At 44.1% G+C, this 25,706-nt stretch overlaps 1 protein-coding gene across 7 annotated transcripts; it reads right to left on the bottom strand.

Annotated features, from left to right (window-relative positions):
- Positions 1 to 683: 683 nt before the first annotated feature.
- On the bottom strand, positions 684 to 25,459 carry cnot1 (CCR4-NOT transcription complex, subunit 1; the record flags this gene model as incomplete). 7 transcript variants are annotated; one of them, XM_079271328.1, is made up of 49 exons in its annotated part: positions 25,354 to 25,459; positions 23,424 to 23,715; positions 23,178 to 23,285; positions 20,822 to 20,914; positions 19,429 to 19,497; positions 19,220 to 19,274; positions 18,355 to 18,558; positions 18,062 to 18,230; positions 17,703 to 17,829; positions 16,436 to 16,546; positions 16,127 to 16,297; positions 15,885 to 16,012; positions 15,349 to 15,589; positions 15,130 to 15,249; positions 14,778 to 14,900; positions 14,517 to 14,668; positions 14,113 to 14,263; positions 13,737 to 13,950; positions 13,361 to 13,558; positions 11,922 to 12,046; positions 11,527 to 11,813; positions 11,358 to 11,436; positions 10,986 to 11,225; positions 10,705 to 10,845; positions 10,427 to 10,606; positions 10,153 to 10,269; positions 9,955 to 10,065; positions 9,675 to 9,752; positions 9,242 to 9,419; positions 7,692 to 7,846; positions 7,237 to 7,533; positions 6,968 to 7,108; positions 6,661 to 6,765; positions 6,373 to 6,492; positions 5,916 to 6,110; positions 5,665 to 5,807; positions 5,379 to 5,487; positions 4,905 to 5,074; positions 4,562 to 4,793; positions 4,226 to 4,474; positions 3,673 to 3,836; positions 3,422 to 3,539; positions 3,181 to 3,282; positions 2,874 to 3,047; positions 2,608 to 2,757; positions 2,331 to 2,511; positions 2,015 to 2,147; positions 1,788 to 1,922; positions 684 to 1,647 (listed from the first exon to the last, which is right to left on the bottom strand). In XM_079271328.1, exons 2-49 carry the CDS (start codon positions 23,523 to 23,525, stop codon positions 1,569 to 1,571), a joined length of 7,224 nt encoding a protein of 2,407 aa, XP_079127454.1. In that variant the 5' UTR covers positions 23,526 to 23,715; positions 25,354 to 25,459. The 7 variants fall into 7 exon arrangements, with proteins under 7 accessions (XP_079127454.1, XP_079127453.1, XP_079127456.1 ...); XM_079271327.1 differs by having other exon boundaries at positions 10,986 to 11,235; positions 11,359 to 11,436; XM_079271330.1 differs by having other exon boundaries at positions 13,749 to 13,950.
- Between the last annotated feature and the right edge of the window lie 247 nt (positions 25,460 to 25,706).

The following is a 25,706-nucleotide window of genomic DNA, read 5'->3' as shown; positions in this document are numbered from 1 at the left end:
AAATCCTGTTTGAAGATGATGTATCTGCTACAACAGATATTATAGCGGGAATTATGAGCTGTTTAACTTCCTAATACTGGCTCTAAACAGATTATACATCATTCAAGCTATTGACAAGATTGTTTTCTTATTTAAAGAAAAAAACACAACTAAATTACTTTAGCAAACTAAAAGGAGCCCTTCTAGAACTGTTTACACTGACTTGAGTGGTTAAAATGTTTTTTGGGACTGGCAGACAAAAAAAAGTCTGGAGCCTTGTAAGACCAGCTGCTGTAATCAATCAATAGCATCTCTATCAGCCATTACAGATCAATGACTGGTGGCAAAATAATCAAGGATCTATAAAAGTTGTTTGCTCCTTTTTATCTTCTGTGATCAGTTTTACAACCCGTTGCACCATTATTTATAAGCCATTCATAGTTAAATGCGAAACATTTTGTCGTCTCGAATCCTTTGTAGACACAGCAGACCACTCAGTCCTCTGGACGTACAGAGTATTTCACTTTTTCTAAAATTAAATGTAAACGACCAAAAACAGTGTTTCAAAAGTAGGTCTACACATTGTGATGCTGAGAAACATTTAAACCTTGCTTAGAACTTAAGGACTATATATACACTTTTGAAACCGCTGGTACATCAACACCATCACATTACTCCTGTAGTCCTGAATGAACACAGATGCCTTGCAGTTTGAATGCTTTATTTCCTGTATGTACGCATTCTGCAGTTAAGTAGCAAGAACTAAAGGCAAACTAGAAAGGACTACAAAATACAACACATGGACCAATACATTTACAAAACATTCAAAATGTTACAAAATGGGCTGTATTGGTCCTTCTATTGTTGTTCTTCAATTTGGATCTTTGTACAAATCGTCAAGATACAATGTCACCATCACTTTGCACAATTTACAAGTGCCAGGGAGAGACTTCCAGAGCCGGTTTACCGTGGACGAACCATCAGCAAACCGTCTCCACCGACACGCCCGGAGTAGACCCCCACCCCACCTGGGAGACTAAACTTCATCTTCCTGTCCCACTCGGGGATAAAAAGGAATCAAATGAAAGTATCAGGCAGCTTTTTTTTTTCTTCAATCATCTACCATTCAGCCTCTGAAAGCAACAAAAAAAAAAAGAAAGTCAGAAAAAAAGGTTTGTGTGGGAGGGAAGCAAACCAAGGACTTTGGTAGTGAGTGAAAATATGTTGTCATGTCTTTTACATGTCAGGATACACTTTATTCGACATGTGCATTGCTCTCCACACATCTACTCGCCCGTTCTCCCTTTTTTCCAATATTTACATCAAACCATCAAAAAAAAAAAAAATAAGTATATTAAACAGCATGTCCCAATCCATTCTCTCCATCTCAATTCAGCCCCAGAGGGATAAACAAAAATCGAACTCCTTAGATCCGTGAGCAGTAGTCATTTCATCCACATTTCAAATGACTGTGGTTGCCAGTTCATCCAGTGCCGACAGTTGAGAGAGGGGTGTGGTGGTGGTGGTGGGGGAGTGAGTCAAGGCCGCGGCGTCTTCTCCCGAGGGCTAGGAGCTGGCTGGTGCACCAGCTAGCTGGCACCGGTGCCCTCCATCACCTGCTGGGCCTGCTTCTGTCCCATGCAGCACTGGGCCACTGACTGGAACAGCCTGAGGGGAGATAACATGACCATCTGTTAGAGAGCAGCGGAGCTGCGGACGGTCGGGCGGACATTACCGCGTCATCAAAACTCTCCCTAAGACAGCAACAATGAATGCATTCTGCGGTCATCGCGCCAATATGAACCTACTTCTCGATCTCGGGAGCACAGTGCACGAAGTCGTGGCTCCAGAACTTGAAGGCAGGATTCTTGATCAGCTCGATGAAGGTGATGAGGAGACCCCATGGGTGGGGCCTGTTCACTATCAGCCTCTCCAACAGGACCCTGGAAGAGACAGAGAAAGTATGACCCGACGGCACTCATAGTCAAAACGTCCGCTCGGGGACGGTTCGATGTCACTCAGACTCGGGTCTCACCTGGTGATCTGCTCCTGGATGGCCTCGGTGTTGGCCTCGGCGAACAGGTAGAGCATGGTGCAGCTGAAGTAGTGAGTGTGGCTGTTAGGGTAGCGCAGCTGGTTGGCGATCGCGTTCAAGAACAGGTAACGCCCTGGAAACACATGACGGCAGAAACCTTTGTTAAGCACACATGTTAAATATCTAAATAAAACGTAAACTTCCCCAAAAGCTGCTTTTAAAATGAGCTCTTAAGTTAGCACTTTCAGTAGAACCCGCGGCCTGACGTTTTTGTAGCAGTGACCGACAGAACGCCGATGCGGTTCGTGGTTCTCACCTTCGGTGTCCAGGTCCACGGCCAGGTTCTGGAAGATGTCCATGTGTGCAGAGTGGGTGATCGTGCTCATGGAGGGCGTGCTGCCCTTGTTGTGGATGTGAGCGATTGCCTGTGTGCCTACGTACAACACTAGAGCATTGATTAGCTGGATGTTGTAGCGGTTTCCTGGCTCGTTAGACACCTGGGAGACAAAGATTACAAATACATGTAAAAAAAAAAAAAGCCCTTTGTTGAAGTCCAATACTAATTCAAAATAAAGGTTTGAGGCCACTCCTACCTGCAGGTTGCTGCGCAGCTCAGACAAGAAGGTGACTGGTGAACGAGTCTTCAGATATGAGTCCAGGTCCTTCTTGAACTGGGAAGGCATCACGCCTGTGAAGTTGGTGAGGATACGGGGCGCGATGTTGATCTCACTCAGCATGTCCACCTGCAGCCGGGGCGTTTATAAAACACGGGCTCATGAGATCAGTCTGAACAAAGCTCATAGGTTCTGCTGATCTGAGCCATGCTTTGAAACATCTGGGAATGTATAATCAGCTGTACCTTGAGATTGGGTGTGAAGGGGTCAGGGAGCCTCATATTGCGTGGAAAGGCACTGAGGATGAGGTTGCGGAGCTGAATGCAGTTGGGTGGGATGACATCACAGAAGCCGTAATGGTAGTCACACAGGAACTCTGGGAAGTCATGCAGCAGGACCAGGAGCACCCGCAGCGTGCCCTGAAACGGAAAAGAATCAACAGATGTCAGAGGGAGCACAGAGGTTCTGTAATCCAACATTCGCACATTAACAAAAACAATAAAGAACAGTCAATACTCGTTACTAAATTAAATTCTAGAAACGAGAGAGCACCTTGTAGAGGATTTGCATAGGTTTGTTGAGCTCTACATTCCTCAGGAACGGGGCCAGGTACTTGAAGAGATCAATCAGCAGCTGTGCGTACATGGGCCAACCCTGAGAGAAATCATCAGTCTATTACACAAACAACTCAAAAAGCACACATACGGGGAAAGCAGCGACATTTACGCATCAACAAGACTAAATGCGAGGTAGTTAAAGAGCGTTATCTGTCAGTTATCCTGTTCTTGCATACCTTCTGCTGCGGAGTGTGCGCTAGCATCCTGGCGATGAAGATGCGATGGGAGATGAGTTCCAGCCAGGCGTACACAAAGCCGGGTGCTTTGGTGGGTCTCAGGATGTGGAAGGTATTGCTGCACATGAAAAGGGGAAAAAAATAAAAAAATGTGAGTCAAAGTGCAGCAATCACATGTGGACAGAAACGTTTAAAACATTCGGTATCGGCAGCAGGCGAGCCTTGTTTCTGGCTGGAGGTGGCCGTCCTACCAGAAGGCGGTGAGCGTCTGAAAGTTGATGGTCTCCAGAACATGTTCGGGAGCGTTGAGCTCCAACAGCAGCATGATGAAGATGCGGTGGTAGGGCAGCTGCTGGAATTCTGTCTGACGGACATCATGGTCCTGAATCAGCACCCCCACTACGATACCCAGCACCTGTAACAACAATGTGGGGCACAATCAGAGTGGGTGCCAGCAGTATCTACAGAGGAGATGAGCATGTACATCGTCGTGGATGTTGACGATGTAATTTCCCTTTTGATTATTAAATCAGGCTTTCCAGAAGGATTCTGAAATACTCAATACTCATCAAACTGGTGTTTTAACTAAATACTTGAATTAAATGATTTAACCTTTCAAATCGTTGCCACCCTCCTATTCCAGAATAAATCTAGTCACACACCTGGTGGACTCTACACAGTTCCACTTCTACATTTGAGCCGACACAGACATCCCTCAAGTGTTTCGTTAGCACAACCAAATGTTCTACGACGTGCCGTAATAGATTCTACTTTGAACCGTCGTGTCACAGACGTACACAGTACCTTGTTGAGGAGGTTGATCTTCGTCACCGTGTTGGTGGCCTCTCCAGAGTGTTTGACCAGCAGGGCTATGAGCCGAACGAAGGCATCCAGGTTGTGGTAACACTTGGCTCTGATGATGGCTGCGCTGGCTGCTGGGTTGTGCTGCTGCTCGGCCTGAGCCCGATAGCTTATCTCCACGCACATTTCTGTGCACAGCCGGAAGAACCTCGTGATTAGGTCATCCGTCTTCAGGATGCCCTGCTGGTGCATCTGGAAGGAAAAAGAAACGGAAGAAAATCTGAATGATGGGCAAGGGTCCTTGTGCGGTTGACTTTAAACGGATGAAAGAGTGTTTACCTGGCCGACAAAGGCAGAGAAAGCTTTGGTGCTGTCCCTGCCGGCAGCAGCCGAGTGGTACAGGTTGACCCACTCCCTCAGGAGATACTCGGCCTTCTCCCTCAGGCCTGGAGGGTCGTCATATTCTGACGCCTGTGAAATCCCAGAGTGCATCATGAAGTTGGGTCCTCCGTGGGCCCGGTCAATCATGGCCTCATAGTTGGAGCGAACAACATCCATCAGCTGGGGAAGGCTGGGCAGGAGGACAGAGAGACGACAGTCAGTTTTACCGCCTCTCACATATGATTTGATTCGGCAAAAACTTTAAATGGCCTTTTCAATCTTTAACATTGCAGTCGTTTACCCCTCCGGTGCGTTGGCTCTGGAGTGTGCACAGGTTCTCATCAGAGTCTCGATTGTGTGGAAGAGATCGGCCTCTGTGACGTGGCTGATGCTGCGTTCATCCACCAGCAGCAGCTTCACCAGCTGCATGGCAAAGGCGACTGCCATGTAGTGCAGTCCGTTCTCCATTGACTAGAAGAAAAAAAACAAAAAAAAAACAACATTAGCTCGTCATGACACTTGAAATGTCTCTCAGCCAGACGACTGATGCACAGACCTGTTGATCAAGGTGCACAACACCACACAGGGCGTTTGCACCTCCAGAATTTGATCAAAAAATTACAAAAACCACGACACCACTGTATTGGATATGAGGAGGACATTTTAACACCGTTTAACAGAAAGAACAAAACTTGACTCCACGACAAATCGTACGTAGATTTTGAGGACTGCATAATTACTTTACATCTAACAAAACATAAGATAAAGTGTGTACCTGTGCCAGGTGCAGGTCATACTGCTGCATGTTGACCAGATGGTTCCTGATCAGAAGCTCCACTGCCTCTACGTTGTATTTGTACTCATCACGACATTCAATCAGACACCTGCAAACAATCACAGCGAAACACAGCGAGCAGAACTATTAAATATGCTATATATCCAACTGCCTTATGTTCAACAGCCCTTAAAGCAAATGAACTGTTCAGAATTACAATCTCTACCCCTCGGCTTAACATGAGTTTGTATGATTCAAATCAGTGAGAGAATATGTCCCGACTCACCTGGTTATCTGCTTATTGCACCACTGTGGTCCATAGGCACGTCCATCCTGAAGGGCTTTGAGCACCAGCAGGTGGCATTCCCTGTAGCGGAGCAGCAAGTCTGCATCAGCACCACTTGTAGCATCCAGAAGACCTTCCACAGCCTGGGAAACAGCAAAGCAAACTTCGTAAAACACAGGTCGGCGTAGATTACGTCTCCCTCGCACTGTTCCTGAAGACTAGACTGCAGCCTTAACAGTAACCGCCCTAACCTTCTGCAGAAGGCCAAGTGCGGCGATGCCGTCCCTGGAGTTCCTCGCCAAGGCCACGGCTTCCAGCAGGCTGCGCAGAGCCTGGGTCAAGGGGTTCATGGCCAGGGCTGGAGGGATGGCGTGGAGGTGTTGCTCCAAGTCTGCCATGCACTTGTCGTAGATCTGAGCCACGTCATCTGTGGCCCATGCCTGCTGCTGTTGACACGAGATACAGAGAAACGGAGTCAAGTTCTGTGGGTTTAACATGTCCTCATATTAACACAAGAGGCACTGTTGTACCGGTAGTTTTTTTAATTTACTGTATTATAAGACAGAAATTTAGGGTAATTGTTTTGCTCTTGGTCAAGATGGGCACACAGCAGAAAATAAATGAACATTCATGATGACTATAAATAAGAACTGTAGCACCTTTCAACCTTCCCTTTTCAGCTCTCACGTTCCGTTTTGAAGAACTCACCTTCATGGGCTGAGCCAAGAAGCCAGTAGGTTGGGAGAGATCATTGCTGGGTAAGAAACCTGGAACGTTCCTGGCAAACTCCTCATACACAGCAAGTTGCTTCGGGTCCACTCCTCCCACCTACAACACAACAAGTAAGTTAGTTTCTCTGTTATTTCACACTGTGCGGTCCATCTGCAGATCAACAGAATCATGATCCTTTCGGACATGTTGGACAGATCCAGTATCTGATGCAACAGTATATTGCGCTTGGATTTATTGCATTACTGGATGCTACAGTGGACTTACCTTGAGCCTGATCTGCTCAGGCATACGTTCAGCCTGGTAAGTCAGGACAACCGGATCACAATAGCGACGTCCCTCTTGGCGGGCGTGCTTCCTCAGCTCAAACTCCTGAAAGAGTTAAGTGATGAAAAACCCAATCAAGGAATTGGAGACTTTTGCATTACGGAAAACACAAAAGATGTGAATGGAACTCTAACAAGCATCACGCATCCTAGCAGAGCAGCATGCATCCAAAATAGAAAAGGTATACCAGTCTGGCCACAGTTCATGTATTGGATATACATTTATTTTCAGGGCTGTGGAGTCTCACCGTGGCTAGTCTCTTGTCCATCTCAGGGCCAGCCTTCTCCACGGCTGTTTTCTGAATGAAGCAACAAGCCAGTTCACAGTTGTCTTGAGCAATCCTGGCTGCAGCCTCTTCCATCATCTCCCTCTGTTGGGGTGTTGGTGCCTGAGGGAATAAACACCTCAAGTTAAAGCAGCAGGAAGAGTACAAGGCGAAAGGTAAGAGAGCTCTTAGTCTCTGCATATCTTATGAACACGAGCGATGAAGGAGCCCTCGTGTTTCATTCAGCTTACCCTCAGTGCAGCAGCAAAGCTGTTCTTAAGGTTGGTGGCGATGCTCATGAGCAAGGGCTCGCGGCAGGTAATCATGGCCATGCCAGCGGTCAGGTTTCTCATCATGTGGTGGGCAGCCACACGCATGCGGGACTCCTCCGAATCCAGGGCAAAGTCCTTCCTGATGATCTGCTCACAGGTTGTCATGGCGATTTTGATAGAGCGGTCCACCACAGGGTGCACCAGCTCCTGCACAGCTCGCTCCACCGACTGCCGAACGCACTGCTTCAACTGGGGATGGGCCTGCAGCAGCGGTATCTAGAGACAAGGAGGGGGAGGCAGGACAGAAAAGTCAAACAAAGGAAGAACAATGGAAAGGATGAAAGCAACAAGAAAACACAGTGTGTGTGCATCGCATGTGCCTCAAGTGTAACGACGGCTTCTCCATCAGTGGGTTGCAGGTACTCAACACTTACGTTGACATTTATATTGATGTGTGGAGCCAGGCCTGCCAAGGCATACACGTTGATGTCGTGGTAACTGAACTGTGGGGTCGGGGGCCCGGTGGTTGTGCAGGCGGTGGTGGTGGCAGCAGGAGTTGAGGGAGGGGCTGCAAATGGAACAAAGTCTCCTGTTGGTGACAAAACAAACATTCGATTAAAATCAAATAAGACAGCCGGTTACCGTACTTTTCGGACTATAAGCCGCTACTTTTTACCCCACGCTTTGAGGCCTCGGCTTATAGTCCGGTGCGCTTTATATATGGATTTTTCCGTAGCTTTTCTCCGCCACAACAACAACCGCAACTTCCGGTTCCGGTCTAACACAACATTTACTAGCTCCCGACACAGAACAGTTGCTACCAGCAACCCCTCTGCTACCAGCTGTTACTGACAGGGTCGCTACAATATGGATGAAGTACCTTTGACCTACCTCTCACTAGGACTGTTAACAAAAAAGGTTGAACGGCAAGATGCTTTTAACAGTACATGTCCGACTCGCTAGCTTCTAAGCTAATTTTAACATTACGGCCAATGGGGAAATGCTAACCGCGATTAGCATTAGCGAATATATAATATATATATATATATATATATATCTTTGTACATCTTTTCATGCAGACATACTTGCATTACAGACTCGTTTTTTCCAGGTTTTTTTCCCAGTTTTTTTCCCCAGTTCTACAAAAGTTGTTCAAGAGTTTTTTTGTGTGCGTGTTTTTGAGTGAGAGAAATAAATGTTTTGTAGAACAAGTCTTTAGAACTGTAAAAAAAAGAAAAGAAAAACGAGTCTGCATTTGGGTCCTTGAACACACCACATCATGAACCGGGGCAAATCTGCCCTTGAGCTTGCGTTGTCCTCATTGCTCTGTCCCCTTAATCTCATAGTATCCCACCCTTTCAGAACCCGTTGGTGAAGGTGGATTCTTTCACACTGTTCCGGGCTGTTAGGATCCACTGGCAGAAAAAGCTGATCTTCTCTGCTCATAGCTCTGAATAGCATTTACGGCTAACTGGCTTGGCCAGTTGCTGCTAGCATGACAGCTATTCAGAGCTATGAGCAACAACAGTTATTGCCTCATTGCTTTTCGTTTGGTAGCCTTGAGAGACCTTAGTCTGTAATGCAAGTATGTCTGCATGAAAAGATGTACAAAGATATATTATATATTCGCTAATGCTAATCGCGGTTAGCATTTTCCCATTGGCTGTAATGTTAAAATTAGCTTAGAAGCTAGCGACATGTTATGATGTTCATAGAAGACAACTTTAGTACTGTTGAAAGCATCTTGCTGTTCAACGGGGACACCTGCGGCTTATAGACCAGTGCGGCTTATCTATGTACAAATTCTTTTTTTCTTTTAAAAATCAGCTGGTGCGGCCTATATACCAGTGTGCTCTATAGTCCGGAAAGTACGGTATTCAGCCAAGTAGTAAAGAGAGACCTGACAACAGGAATAGGTGATATGACACAGACAAATAAATCAAAGCCAACAGGGAAAAGTTCAAAGTAAATATGGAGCATCCACCTGTGCTGACAACTGGCAGCATCTCCTCTGGAGGCTTTGCCTCCTTCTTTGGTGCAGACAGCTGATCCTCCAGGCTCTGAAGCTTATCTTTGTCCTTCAGCAAGGTCCCCGGCTTGAGGTCATTGATGTCCAAAGACAAGTTCTTACACAGAACTTCAATCTCAAACTTCAGGTTGAGCTGCAGAAAACAAGAGAAAACTACGTGAGACACAATCACAATCGTTCAGTTTCAAAAGATGCATTTGCAGTCACTGGTGAAAACTGTCTGTGTGATGGGTGGGATGTAGGTGAGTAATGTTAGCAAGCAGACAGTCGGTTTTGTAACATGATCATTTCATATCTGGTACCAGAACAAATCTTTTGAACTGTGATTTAGATGGCCTACATTCCAAAGAGCTGCCTGGAGTTCAGCACAGGATGAATGATGTTTTACCTTGAGGTCATGTTCTTGATGCAGCTCAGCGAGAACATTCATGATGGCCATGGTCCAGGGGTTCTGGGGCCTGAAGACCTACAACATCAGAGACGCACACATTAGTGAATCCACAGAACCTCAAACAGTGGAATCAGGTAAGCATAAGCCAATTATACAGACTGTGTGTAAAAGTTACTTTTAACTGAAGTAAATATGCCAGCATGACATACTTGGCCAGTGGTTTGAAGTCATATAAATTGCATGGAGACGCCTCTCAGTCTGAACCTATTATACTAACCATGCTTCGTAGACTGGACTCCAAAACTTTGGCCACAAAGGGAACTACATACAGCAGCTCCTGCTGGCCTTTCATGTAGGCTTCTAGTAGCAGAGACTTGACTTCCAGGTCCTGGGAAAAAAATATGTCAGCCAACTCGAAAGCAGACAGATCCACCAGGTAATGAAACACTCCAAAAGTAATATTACAAACACTTACCGTGTAAAGGATAGGCTTGTTTTTGGCCAGTGTAATCATGCCCAACCAGTGGCCCAGGTTCTTCAGCAGGGAGCGATCAGAGAAGTTGGCAGCTGCCTTGTCAGAGGTCAACAGAACCTGAAGACATTTAAAGAAATTCAGGGATGGGAGTGTTGCTGGGACTTCAGAAGTCAAAATCATAGTTATAGTAGGCAGTAAATAAGAAAAATAACAAGAAATGTCTGCTTCCGAAGACGTTCAAGCCCTCAAGTGACCATCTTCTCATCACTGTTACCTTGATATTCCTGTATGTCTCATTGAGGACCATCTTCACAAACTCAGGGTTCTTGAGCGTGTCCAGGAAGTTGGAGTAAAGACCGTGAAAGTTGGGCTCAATGCTGACACGCTTCATCACCAGGTACTGAGACACCCAGGGCATGAACTCATCTTTCACAGTCTCTTTCAACTCCTCAACCTGAAAGAAAAGCACAAATGGATTACATTTTTTGTTCTTCTTCTTGTTCTACTGATAAGGTTGTTGAGGTAGTATTGTTGTGTCTGTTGTCACTCTACCTTCTGTGTCATGTTGGACTGGGAAAGGTTGTTGAAGATGAACGCGATCTTCTCCTGGACATTTTCTGGAGGCTCTACAATCCGTTCTGTTTGGTCAGTGGCCACCAGCAGGGTGTCAATGTTGGTTGTGTTTATGGAAGGCTGCAAGAAGGAACAAAAATAAAAACACAAGTGTTATTCTGTATATTGTATCCAAGTTTTACATGCAGAAAAATAAAAAAATAAAATACATTGACAAGGCACATCATCGGGTGTATAGACATTAGCAAAGCCAAACTCACGGGCACATCCTTCTTGAAGGTGCTGGGTGTTGGTCTAGTGATGGTAGGCGTCTTGGCCACCGTGGTCGTATTCGTGGTGGTGGTGACTAGAGTGCTTGGCTGACCTGGCTGTGGGGCCTTGGGGACACCAGGCTGCTGCGACTGGGCCTGGACTTGTGCCAGTGCCAGACTGCCAGGGGTGGTGATGGAGCCTTGCATCTTCACCGGAGGGTCCCGTGACTGTTGGCCATACTCAATATACTGCACACACAGGATATTGAAAGAAGCAGAGCGCGATTTTATTTGTCTATATGTATGAATCCTCTCCGCGGGTCATGGTTAAGACAAACTAAGACTTAAAAATGCTCATTTAAATTCAGGAAACCTGATTACCTCTTGTAAATGGTGGGGGAATTGCAAGAAGTGGGCAATTGAAGCCAGGTGTTGACAATACTGAGGATAGTCCTTTAGTCTAGAATCATGAAAAAAGTTGTTATTCGGAGACAAACGGGACTGTTGGTACATTCATACTCACTTTACAGAAGAAAACATATTTCAGTACCTGTTTTTAAACCTATCTAGGGCGGCAATTCCAAAGTAATACATTTTGGATCCATAGGGCTTTCTTAAGGCTTCCAGAACATATCGGAGGGCCAAGCCTAGGGCCATGTAGGTGACGAGACCCTTCTCGATAATGCCACCAAAAAGGCAGGCCGTGATGTGCAGCTCCTTGTCTGGGTATTGGGGGAAGAACCGGTATTCCTCAAACAAGTTGCGCAGCATGCAATTGAACACCTCGCGCTCCCGCTTGATGGTCGAATCCTTGAACCTCTGCAGCATCTCCAGCACCTAGGAGGAGGAGAATGATGTAGTGGGAGTTCACAACAGTACTCACTGGTGGGTTTGATTTGAGTTCGTGTTTTTGGCACAGAACAAATGAATAATATCACTGCGTACTTCATCCACAGACATGGTGGGGTGAGGTGGGTGGTTGTAGATGCGCTGGAAGTAACTGTTTGCCTCGTCGTCTATCTCCTTACTAAAGTGCTGGTTAGCCTCGGGCCACACCTGAGAAAGGTCAGCTGAGAAAAAAAGAAAATCAATTAAAACCAAACACTTAACCAAGACTGTCATTTGCTTCAACGTGGTAATCCAAGTCATTGACTCATTAGTTAACATTGAGCAGTCAAGTGATGCATCAAGAGTGTTTTAACAGATGAAGGTTAGACCTCTTTTTGATGCTTGAAAGCCTTAAAGTGGGGCTGTCAGCATAAGCAGACACGGAATGGAAGACTGATCTGCATTTCCTCTGTGATTAACCAACTTCGTTTGAAAGTGAAATCATACACACAAATGTTTACAATGCGCTTTTTAGCATATTTGCATTAGCATAGTCTTTTACAGGCTCTTGGTAAATACTTCTGAAACATGTCTTGTAAACTGTAATTGTGAGTAGAGATGCACGGATTGCAATATTTTCAGCCGCCAAAAGGCTGACCTGCCGAATCCCATTTGGATTTTTTTTTCTTCTCCTCAGAACTATAATTGACAGCAAGGCTCAAGACTAAATGTTCACCACTGTCCCCAAAGAATGATTTCCACTGTCCCGAAATCAGTGTAATTCTTAGTGTTATCAATAAAACACACCATTCAAATGATTTAAATACTTGCACAGTGGCGTTAGTGGTTTTAATGATGTATTTTAAGCTAGTGTTCCCTCTCTAGTATCTATGTCATACTGCTGTGAAACATCTCCTTCAAACAAGAGTTTATTCAAGTTTCTCATGCAAAACTAGATTTTTCTTTGAAAACATAATGGCATTATAATATACTTTTGTCTAATAGTCTATTTACGGAGTAGGTTGAATGCATCAAAATGAGTCAATGCATTACCGTTAGCTGATATTTCCGTTATAAGCAGGACTGTGCTAGAAGGACTCTGTGCTCTCAGCCGATGAGTCAGTTACTGAGATTTCTCTGAGCAGCATTCATGAGAATTAATTAAAATATAATAAGTGTCTGATTAAGTTAGTCGTTTCTCTACGACTTAGTTGTGATAAACCGCAAGCTTTATGTCTCCTTCATTAACAAACCGACGACGTGTGTGCGAGTGGTTGTGACGATACCGTCTGTTCTGCTGTTTGTCGATATTAAACCATCATGAGGTACACGTGCGTAAATGTGACCGCCATAAAAACCGGAAATATGAAACCGATCAGCACGTCACCGATCGGGTTTTGATCGGCAGCCGATTAATCAATGCAGCTCTATTTGTGAGGCACACTAAGGTGCATTAGAACTAAATTAGCAAATTAAGAATCATAATCACTGCAGAGGAAACACAGTAGTGAGCAGCACAGAGCACCACCTCCACCAGTTACAGGCCTTCATCTTACTCTGTTGAAAGGTGGGTGGGTTCAGGCCTGGTGTGCTCATCTTCCTGGTGCCAAAGGGGTCCGTGTTGACAGTTGGCATCCCCAGACTAGAGCCGATGCCAGAGCCGATGCCAGAGCCGATGCCAGAGCCGATGCCAGAGCCGATGCCAGAGCCGATGCCAGAGCCGATGCCAGAGCCGATGCCTGTGCCCAAGGGACCTGAGGGTAAAGTAAAAACACTTAGCGACAGTGTAACTGCAACAATTTGTACCAGTCTCATTTCTCAATGAATAACAAAGACGAGACTGAACTATGATGCAATATGACGTGTTGATTTAGTATCAACATGGGTCTTGGTTGTTTGTGTTAATCGTGAAAAAATAAAATAGCGTAGTACCAGAGTCCATACCAGGGAGCTGCGAGGACAGGCTGCCAATGCCCCCAAACGGTGTGCTGGGGTTTGGGTTGGTGAGAGGTGGGAAGGCCTTTGCTGGGGACTGAGGGTTACTGAAAGCTGAACTCAGTGAGGTTGGGAAACCCTGCATGCTTTGAGTGTGGGAGGGGGCTGTGACCCCCAGGTTCAAGGAACCCATGCCGGACAGGGAGTCCATCTAGAGAAGAAGAGCAAGGGATGGAGAGACAGACAAGAAAGAGAACAACAATAATTCATTTTGAGTGTCTTTTTTTTAGCAATTTAGGAATACGAGGCTGTTTTGAAAACACAATACAAAGTTTGTCTGCAGAGGCATGCTGTGCCTATCATGTGAAGATACCTGTACAGGAGAGATGGCATCCAGGCTGCTGGTGCTGGGGGCACGTCCCTTTGGCATTACCCCTGGTGGTGGTTGTCGGGCTTTATTCATTACATTGCTGCAGTTGGCAACCATGGTCAGGATCGTCTCTGACAGCTCCTGGGAGACGTTGCTGAGGAAACAAAAGTGAAGGCGCTCTGATGTTAGATCACCGTATGGAAGGGTAAGACTGATGGCGTCTATAAATAACTATACTGCACATGCACATCTTTAGTCTTACGTGGTGAAAGCAACATGAAATGCAACTGAAGCTGCGCCTCACTTTGACCTTTTTATTGTCTAATGTTGTCAGTCTTGCTCAAAACGTTTTTTAAAAAGACCAACCAAGAGTACAGTGAAGGGGACTAAGCCACATAGCATCTCACCCAGCACAGGACTGCAGGCAGGCCAGCATGGTGGCCAAGGTCTCCGGGGGCAGCTGAGCGCTTTTGGGCTGGTCCTTGTCTGGGGCCAGACCCCCCATGATGGATGGGCAGCGCCTCTTCAGGAATGTCACACACGCCTGGATGAAAGGCTCCTGACAAAACACAGAATGTGTAAAATACAATGTTCTCAAATTACAATGACTTAAACAAAAACACCAACAATCTTTTTTTTAGTGTACCGACATCAATTGGAAGACTTACCCCGTGCTCTCTGATTTTGTCAGTCAGCCATTTATCAAGTTTGAGGTATTCACGGCGAGAGGCAAGTGCAGCGAGGTCAATAACAAAAGCAAATGGAGTTCCATTCAGCAACATCGATAGAGACTGCAGGGGGGAAACACAGTGGCTCATTGACCATGATAATCATACCTACATATAGGATAAAGCAGAGACCACATGACCCTTTATCCTCCAATTTGTTGACTGAAAACACATTATTTAATGCAACAGTCAACTGTGCAACAACGCTGTTTCCTAATTATTCTGCTTTAGTATGAAGGTTTTAGGTTCAGAGAAGTCACCAAGTGTGATCATTCCGTCTATTCCGACAAACCTTCAAGTCCTGGGCCACATCGAGGATGCGAGACAGCTTGGCCTGGTCATACTGCTCCCCTCTCATGTACCACTCGGCCATTGAATGCATAATCAGCTGACGGATGGAGGGAGACTGTCCCTGGAAAAATAACCGGCAGGTATTATCAGTACACGCAAAAAAAAAAAAAAAAACACAGGACAAAATCATGACTTCAAATCAACAAGTATTAACACCAACCTGTCCATGCCAGGCGTAGTGCAGGATGATGGCAGAGTTCGGATGGTTACCCAGAAAGATGGGCATTAGGGTAGAGATGAGCTCATGGCGCAGTGTGTGCCAGGAGGTGGAGATCTGCAGCAATGCCAGCACCAACATGTCTGGACAGTGCTTGATTGGGAAGCTGAACAGCTGCTTCACCTGCTCATACTGTCCCACCTCAGATAGCCGAAGCAGGCTCTCCACCAGGTCCAGACTTTTCCTGTTAAGAGTTGAGGGCAGTCAGTCAAACACACTGTAGCTTCATAACAGCATCGGCCCCGCAACTCCTTCAATTAATCAACAACTGAACCATATTCAGTGGGTCAAACTACACCTCCAAGCATAGAACAGGGTTTCCTACAGTGTATTATAGCGATCAGCTAGAGACAATACAAGTCACTATTCTTAAACAGATTATCACAGGATATATTGGATGGGCTAGGTGAAACTAATAAACCCAATAAGTAGAAATAAAGCAACAGCAACACCCTTCTACATAGCAACAAGCTCCATACCAGGTGGCAATCTCCCTGTTGTCATCCTCAGGTGGAGCCTTAAGGATGTCAATGGCCACAGTGTGGCAAGGGTAGTCTGCAAAGGAGAACACTTCTGGGCCCATGAGGGAGTGCTGAATGAACGACAGCTGAAAAAACAAAGCAATCAAGACAAATAAAGAGGCGATACAAGGCTCAACCATTACTACAATTAAAACACATGGAATCAAATCATCGTGATGCAGACGTTGTTGGCCAGTCACCTGTCCTTCAGCGTGTTTCCATGGCCGATAGATGAGATCGACGGGAAAGACCTCCATGCCCAACCCCCTCTGAATGCCATACACGACGATGTGCAGGCCTTTGCTGTCCCGGATTATAAAGCCCGCGTGGTCCAGCTCGTACGTCACCTCTTTGAAGTTCAGGTTGGGATTCTAGGGCACAGACAGAAAGCCACAATTGAAAGCTTCGCAGGCTTTTCAAAGTAATCTGGTACAGAAAATAAAAAGATAATATATAATTGGCTGAACATTTTCCCGATGGAACAATTGAGAAACTGATGGCTCACTTACCACTTCTTTCACGACGTCGATGAGAACCTCGACGTTCCACGTGTGAGCCTGCGAGCCGTCGTTCTTGTCCTTACCGTCGCTCCAGATCCCACTTCCTGGAGCAGAGATGGACTGTGGGAGGAAAATACTGAAAATGTAAACTCCGGCGTGCTGAAAGGCTAAGAATCCCAAAACAAGTACACTAGATTACCACTCATCTTTATTGGACATATTGAATCAAATGACTGCGATAACGAAAACACGAGTGACTCATATTACAAACAGGCATTATTAACCAATTCTCCAGCCCTACAGAGCTTTAGTTTTTCTATTGTTGAAAAATATGAAAGCATAACCATCACAACATATAAACTGGTTTATTTCATGATAGAAACGTATAGCCTGCTTAGACACTTTAGCCTTATATGGTGCTTCTGGTTCTAATAGGACCAAACCAGTTACATTCTGTTGCGAACTCTGGTACAGGATGTCTCCTGTATGTGATTAGGGGAAGTTCTAGCCTCAGAGTAGCATAAAAGCAGCAGTGAAACTGAGAGCAAAGAGGCTTCACCCTTAGGGGTGACTGGAGTCCCTTCTGGGGCTTTTTCCCCCCCATCTCTAGAGACTGGGATAGACTCCTTTAATCGACCCTTAGGGGTCTTACCCCCTCAGAGGTGGGGAATAGAAGACTCTTCTGCTGTCTTACCCACTCAGGTGGAATAGAAGACCATTTGTGCGTTATCAGAAGACAGCATGAAGAAAAAAAGAAAAAAACTCACAGCGAGAGCTGACTGAGAGCCTGTTAACAGTGGGATTGTTAGCATCAGTACCACTGAGACTGTGATTGTTTTGGAAAAACAACAGCCTTACCATTTGTAAGTGACTGGATCCAAACTAGAGACTGGTTTTTTAGAACAAGTTTACCCTCTTCCCCTGTCCGTTAACCGTGTGATACAGAAGTGACGACTGACTCTACCAGAGGAACCTACTCCACCTGCCCGGTAGATCCAGGTCGCATAAAATCAATCAAAGACAATTCAAATTGACCCTCCTCCTTTTGTAATGTCTCGATATTTTCTGTGAAAGTAAGTAAAACCCAGACTAGGCAAAGCTAGTTTCAACACTTCACATGTAGACCTATCGGTTTGTGTGTGTGAACAGAAATGGACTGCAACCGAATTGCAATAGTGTGTCGTCTTCTCCCTTGGTCCATACCGAGTAAACTACAGTGAAGTAGTTAAGTGACCGTAGACTTCGGGCCGCCCTTGCGTCACATAAAGCACCTCACCTGTAGCGGGATGCCATCGGTTAGGCCAGAGTGGGTGCGAGCCATCATGCCCAGGACCCTGGCTACCTGGCTGGCGGTCACCTCTCTCACCCCATACTGGAGGATTATGTTTCTGCACTCATCCAGACTGGAGGGACAAAAGGACGGGTCAGTGAGGACCATCATCTTGAACATGTCATTTCAAATCACACTGATATTGTATTATTGTAAATAAATCAACTGGCATATACTTTGGTTTAACCTCAGGATTTGGAGATTTCTTTTTTACACTTCTACTGATGCAAAACAGTTGATGTATACAACAGCACATTGAATGCATTAGCTGTGGGCATAGCCTAGAAGAATTTAAAGTAATTCACCTCGCACAGAAGCCATAGCCAACTTCTTGCATGAATTCTGCAAGAGAACTCTCCATCATGGTCTTAGCTAACTCTCCCGAGTCCGGCAGGATCCTGTCCATGAGAATGTCCCGTTTTTCAGGGTACAGCAGTGGTGCGAGCACCACAGGGCAGCGCTCCTGGGGGAAATCTGAAATACAAATTCAAAAGAAATTGTGGCAGAGCAACATTGAAATACAATTTAAGTCTGACAAATGCATCTTCAACTGTGGCTATCATTATCTGAAGAACAAGTTTCTGTCGATCCCCCGTACCTCGGCAAAGTGTCTTGAGGAAGGCGTCAATCTGCTCTTGCCCTAGCCCACTGGCTCCCTTCTGGCCAAAGAGTAGATGGGAGAGCAGTAATTGCAAGACCTCTATGGCAATGTCTTGGAAGCCACCTTCCTGGTTTCCTCCGAGATCCGCGTCAACGTACGACCGCAGGAGGTCCGGAAGTTTCTGCTTGATGAACTGCGCGGCTGAGAGACGTTAAAAACAAGTTCGTGAAGCACAGGCTTGCTTTTCTACCACTTCCTCTGTACTGATGAGCCAAAGTTAAACTTCACTTTAGCCACTAACACGCCATTGGCCTTTATAGACTCTGCATGTTTGTCCGATTGGTGAATTTCAAATCCTGCTTCAATCTACTGGTCAGTAATTTACAGATTTGACCCTCGACAGCCTGTAAATGTATTTGGTGGCGTCTATGAAACTAAAAACCTGCATTTGGAATTATGCTAAGCAACAATCGACATGTGCCATGCCTTGCATTTGTGATCATTGAGTTTATCAATTTGCTGGTGCGACAAAAAAAGAATGCCATAGTGCAGGAAAGGAATATTGTGTTCATCTGATGTTCAACATCAACGTTTTAGAGTAAAAGGAGGTTTATGTGCCGCAAGTTTCAGCCACGTTTTCGTCCAACGCCACACAATTATAAGGGCGTGGCAAACTGTGCCAAACTAGTGTTTTAACTTTTTTTTAAAAGTCAGACTTATCAGCAGTAAGTTTACTATTTAGAAGTGTTTTGATGACATTTAATACTTTTAATTAACATTCAGAGTAAGACTATATAAAAGAGGGTTTCAAACCATCTTTGCTCCGGGTTCACACACGTCAGGCTCTACTAGATGTACTTACCAAAACCACGAAGGTCTGAGTTGCTGGAGTTGAGCAAAGCAAGTCCAAATATCACCTGGGAAATCATTAAAGAATTTAAAAATTCATTCAATTATGTTTTCCCATTTCAGAAAGACTTCTTCAGGTTAAACATGTTGATATTCAGTACTGGCTAACTGCCAAACGTACACCATGTACTGTACCATTTAAGGTTGGCAGAGCTGGCTTACCTCTTGGACTTTGCTGAGCTTAAGAACTTTACTCAGTTGAGTGAATAAATGGGCCGATGGCTTCAAACTCTGAAAGACAGTTTAAGTATATTATATTGCATATCAAACATATTGTCAATGTCTATGAAAACCTGCAAAATGTCTGTACACTCATGGGACTCCGAGTTGATGCCATAGGATGGTTACAGACCAATATGTCAACTGAAAGCCAGTACATTTTTGTACTAAATAAATAAAAGGATTTTTCATTCAGCCAATTGTGACCTAGGACTACATTTTCTTGCTTGCTTGCTTGCTTTCAGTTGCAAGTCTTTATTCAAGTCAGAATGTATCTACCAATAAGGGCTATTTAGGGCTGGGCGATATGGCCTAAAAAAAAAATCTCCGATTTTTTTACAAAAAATCCGATTCACGATTTAAATCGATTTTTTCCCCCACAAATTTTTGCAGATGACAGAAGCTGTTGAAAACATTTTTTTATTTTATTTTGTGATGATTTTCCCTCGTAGGTTGATAAAAATAAAGTGCAAACAAAACCTGAACATTGTAGAAAGGTGCCTGTAGTATACAAAAAGTATTTGGTCACTCTTTTGTTTCCCTGAATCATTTAAATATAAAATTAAATTAAACATAACATTAAATGGCATTAAATAGTAGCCTTCCATTGTAAACAACTGTGCAAATGTAACTTTTTACACTAAGCTTTTCTAACTGAATACACTGATACAAACACAGCATGAAATAAAATGTATGTGACCCTTTAACATTCACATTTTCAAAAGTGCAACATCTGATCTAACATCAACATAACATATTTTGCACAGTAAATAAGTGCATGTAAACAAAATCAAGTGCATTCACAACATAACCAACAGTATTAAACAGTAGTGCATGTTTTTTCTAAATATTTTTTGCCAGGAAGACGGCATCGCTTGTGCTCCCGCGGTCCTGCTCCCTGCTCAGGGCGCAACGCTTCTCCCACTCGGCGGCATGCCTCTGTTTGAGGTGCTGCATTAAATTTGTTGTGCTGCTTGATTTTGTAGCAATAGCTTTTAGACAGACCTTACATCGTGGTGCTGTTTGTTCGGTGTCAGATGACATGAACCCGAACCATTTCCAGACCACCGAAGACACATTCTTCCCTCTCTTAAGAACGAGAGCTTCACTGCTGGCCGCCATTGTTTTCGTTTGTAAACAATGCGCGCGCACTCAACTACGGGCACCCAACGGGGGGGAGGAGTGGGGGCGATTTTCTCGATTTTCAATAAAACACATCGCCTTAAAGCACACATTCGAATTAATCGATTAAATCGATTTATCGCCCAGCCCTAGGGCTATTACACAGTCTGGCTACAACAGTAATAATACAGACAGTCTAGCATCCGCTTCTTACCTTCTGGTAGTGCAGGGGATTGTCAACGGCGTAACACAGAGTAGCGATAAAGTTTGGCTTGGATATCAGCGACACACACTCCTGGATCAGAAACTGTGTCTTGGGCAAGTTGAAAAGCAAAACGTACCGAGAAGAAGGAGAGAGGAAAGAGAACAGAGGCAGGTGAAGAATAAGATAAGACAGAGTCTCTCACGAGCATCAATATGAATATGAATAATAATAATAATAATAACAATAATAATAAGCGGCATTCATAATCACAATGTGGGCTACACAAACTATTAAGACTGTATATTAAAGAATCTGATAACCTATGTAACTCTGTGTTAAGTGTTTCCAGTCATCAATCTGTAATAAACACTGCATTATGTTTATGCCGCCTATTCAAATGTTGGGGTTTAGTGTGCATAAGGGCTTAGAAGATGATAGAACTGTATGGTGGCCATCACATGACTTGTTGTGCATTTCCATTCTATAATTCTACTACTGCCGACATGCAGAGGAAGCAAGCGGCTATTCGAGTGATTTGCGAGCGGTGCGTCCAGCGGCGTTATCAGCCCTACGGAGCGGACGTTTGAAGTCACTGTTTATGGCGTTAAGAAGGAAGATGTAGAACTATTGTGAAGTTCACAAAGAAACCTTTCAACGAACAATAGCTTAAATAATCTCCAGTCGGACGGGGACTTCCAGCCACCTGGCAGAGCTACGAGCGAGAGAACAGACAACAACGAAACGTGAGATGTGCGTTTGCCAAATTTATTGTCCAATAACCTAGGTTTGGATAGATTTGTAAGTATTGATTTTTAAATTTGATTTGTGTGAGAGAGATGGAGCAAGACCTGCAGCCCTGTAACTAAGTTTTAAAAATAAAACCTTTTTTTTTTTTCCACAAAGATTTTGTTTGAGTGAAATGTAGAGGATCTTAAGTATCAAGCACAACCTTTTATTAATAGAGTACAATAATGTTGTATTTTCTGTAACTAAGCAAGAAATCTACACTGGCACCTGCACGCCCAGTGTACCTGAATGAAATATCACATAACCAGTCTTGTTAGCATGGTCGGAAATCATCTTGAAGTGCAACTCATTAAGTCTCACTACAATGAAATGGCCACCATGGGGATTAACATCATCACACATGAATATAATTGAGCTCAATGGATCTACAAGACTCAGCTTTCCAGATAAACCCAATGTATTCCAGATAAACCCAATTTATGCAACCCCAACATTGTTTCGGAACCCTACCATGCAGAAACAATTTAGAATAGGCTACTATTGCATGCACAAAGTTGCATGTTTTTGGCCCCAACTGCATGGAATTAGCATTTAGTGGGCATGTCTGTAAAGGGGAGACTCGTGGGTACCCATAGAACCCTTTTCATGCACATATATTAAGGTGTGAGTAAGGGAGGCCTGTGAATATGGCCATGACAGTTTTTCCCTTGCCAAAATTTAGGCTAACTTAGGAGTTTTTCATTTTTCAAGTCCTAGAGTCTGCTACAGCCTCTGAAAGACAGCGAAGTCGGCCGAGGAGCAGGGTGTCAAAGGAGTATAAAGGAATGCGGTAAGAGAAATCATTTATGAAATACAGGTTTCCCAGCGCTGCCGTTTGGAGATATATGCGCAAACCGGGGCAGAACACACACAGTATCATAGAGAGCTACAATGAGAGGACTTGGTGTCGGGTAGACTGCGCCAAATTTAAAAGTACAAAATGGTCAATATCCCAGGCGTTAAATGCTTTCAGAGCAGAGAACATAGTTGTATGCATCCAGTGATTTACAAGCACGGCCTCTATTTACTACACACACTGGGCTTCTCTGTCAAATTGGGCCAGCTGTAAATACCAGGTAAATGTTTGACAAATTATGCTTTCAACTGAGCATCCCAAAGAAGGAATCAGCAGGCCTTTTGCCAAAGTAGGAAGAATAAATAACCAACTAACCAACCAAAATAACATGCGTCAGCACGTGTCCAACTTATCACATCTTGTATTTTAATAACACTGAATGCTAACTCTTTTTTAGTGCATGACTGCGGCTGGGTTAATGAGAAATGTAGATGTTTGTCAGGCTCAGTGATCAGTGCTGTGCTCATCTATAAGTGAATGTGACAGACATACCAAACGTTTGTTCCAGGACAGCAATTAGGTCAATATGAACCCATTTTTCTTTGAAGTTTCAATATCATATTCGTACAAATTTGACTGTAGACTATTCATCTAGTTTAAAACAGACCGTAGGGGGGAACCTGTAAAAATACTCAACTTCCAAGAGGGTAGGGCCAACAAGATTAGTAACACAATTTTACAAAAAAAAACTAAATATAAAAAGCATCTCTAATCAAAAATTACCTGGTGAAAGTCCTTGCCACTGCTTTTACCATCGCCACTGAAATCCACATGAGAGAAGAGACAGCGTAGTAAATGCCTGTCTGCCTCAGGGCCGTGACGATTTACAATCTGGGAGAGCACAGGTAAAACATCCAGAAGATGTGAACACAAGCGTGCATTTTAGTACACTTCATAGATACACTTTCCGATATCTGTTGACTAATGTACAAAAAAAAGAAAGAACTTGATGTCTTTGTTACCACTTACATGCTGTATTTCTTGCTGGCTGGCTCGGTAGTTTTTCTTTGTTAAATTGTCCACGAGATAGCTGATTTGAGACAAAGCCAGCGAAAGCGAATCAAGATTCATTGCTAGTTGGGGCGGAAGCAGGCGGCCGAGCACGGCGCAAAATAACCATTATTCCCCTTTAGTCCCTTCAGTGATAGGTTAATTCTGCTCCCCCCAAGGTGTAAAAAAAATGTTGGCTTCCAAATAACTTTTCCGATCAGTGGGTCCCGGTGCTAAGTAGAGTCCTTCAATTTAAAATCAAGTTCAGCATCTGTAATGAAAGGACATACAAGTTAAAAGTGATGTTACTTAACACACACACACACACACAATACGTTTTGCAATAGAAATTAAAGAAAAAGCAACAGAAACAAGAGGAAGAATTCCTATGCGAACAGTCCTAAACATTGAGTTCTGTAGTTTCACTTCCATGCAGGACAATATTTACACTCAATTGGAACCACAAAAGTGACAGGATTCGAGGCCTACGTGCATAACAAACAGAGTGCAGTGAAGTCTATTTTAGCTGCACATGTATCTGCTAACACATCCCCAAACTACGGTCAATACCAGTTAAAGCTCGGTAGTTTAGAACAATACTTCCTCGGATATATTGTAGTTATGTAAACATGCCGTGACAATAGCTCGTACTAGGCCTCGACTGCACCCAGATATCTGGCACAAATATTGAATGCTAACGTGAGTTAAGTTGTTCACCGAACTGACCAACTTTCCGTTAACAATAGCAAGATAACTGTCGCGGGTTTATCATCCAATTCATAAGTACAGAGCATTAAAAGCAGCTAGCCAGCTATTTCTGACGACTAACGTTAATGGACAGAGAGTTAAAATCACCCACTGAAACAAAGAGCAAGCTAATCCGAGTTAGCAGATGTTACTAGCAGGCAATCCGAGTAAATGTACCATTTACCTAACTGTTATCGTCGTAAAATCACCAGACATCCGAAATGAGTCCATGCTAAGCCACTGAATTGATTTAAAACAATACGATACGATAATACATGTGCGAAGTGGGTAAACCTAGAGTTAGCCACGTACGTTAGGCTAACATTACCATGACGCTGATAAACACTTGCTGGGGGAAAAGTTTGAGTGAACGTTAGCCAACATGTTTACAGGATAAATAAGCTAGCATTAGCCGTGAAATCCACTACACAGTAACTAGCTTCAACGCACTTAATGTTATAGTCGTATATATACACACTCATCAGAATTACTTATCCGTGTCCATATCTAACGTTAACGTTGAAATAGCACCAACTCCGGTTGGCTGCGAGCTAATGCTACCAAGTTAGCATTTACGTGAAGCTAACATTAGCAACGTGAGCCCGTTTCAAGCTGGTTTGAATGAATCGGCAAAACCAACTAACGTTGTGTGTCCTGTTTATTTATTACCATGTTTAAGAGCAATTTTGTCTAGCTAACCGTATATTAAGGTTTCGAGATCGTTACACATGCCTCTGCCATGAGCGTGAAGGCCTTGTATTGCGGATGGATGTTTGCGCGATCGTGCTACAGTTAGCAGTAACCTTGTTAACGTTAGCGTCTTTCTACGGGCACTGACTAATGTCTGGAACCGCTAAGATTGTATGCTAGTTGGAAACGCAAACTATCATGCAACGAAGCGTAAACGTTACATAGAGACAACGTCTCCAGCGAAAATGCGACTAATGTCGTTATAGAAAACTACGTTACCTACGTTGTACGAAAAACGTTACTAAATTACAGAAATTAAGTTTTTTGATATGACCAATATGACAGCTGCTTTTCAGCAAATAGACGACCACCGCACTGCTGGCTAACGTTCATCCTCCGTATCAACATCGTTGTTTATGTGTTGTATATAATTCGGTCGACGGTTGCTCACCAACTATATTTTAAATCTTACCGTGCTCCCAAGAAAGTGATTCAGGTTTTCACCCCTTCTTGTTTCGCACAACAAACTTGACGAAATGGAAGGGTCGCTGTGCCTCCAGTTCAGTTTGATTTTCAAAATAAAATGGCGACTGTCACCACCGCGGCGCGGTCACGGCTGGAGATGAGTGCGTGAGCTTATCCGCGCGGCTCAAACACAAGGTGCTCACCAGTAGACACCTGAAAACAACAGTTTTGTTGTCTCTCTACATAAATGCAAAATGAATGGGTCTTTTTTTGTTTTGTTTAATTGTTTTGAGGGAAACTGGATCAACGTAAACTCGAAACCAGAAGGCAATATGTGAACCATGTTTGTTTTTTTCACAA

The sequence above is a fragment of the Melanostigma gelatinosum genome, assembly GCF_949748355.1.
Source record: "Melanostigma gelatinosum genome assembly, chromosome: 1".
NCBI classification, from domain to species: domain Eukaryota; kingdom Metazoa; phylum Chordata; class Actinopteri; order Perciformes; family Zoarcidae; genus Melanostigma; species Melanostigma gelatinosum.
This window is presented reverse-complemented; position numbering and strand designations above follow the sequence as displayed.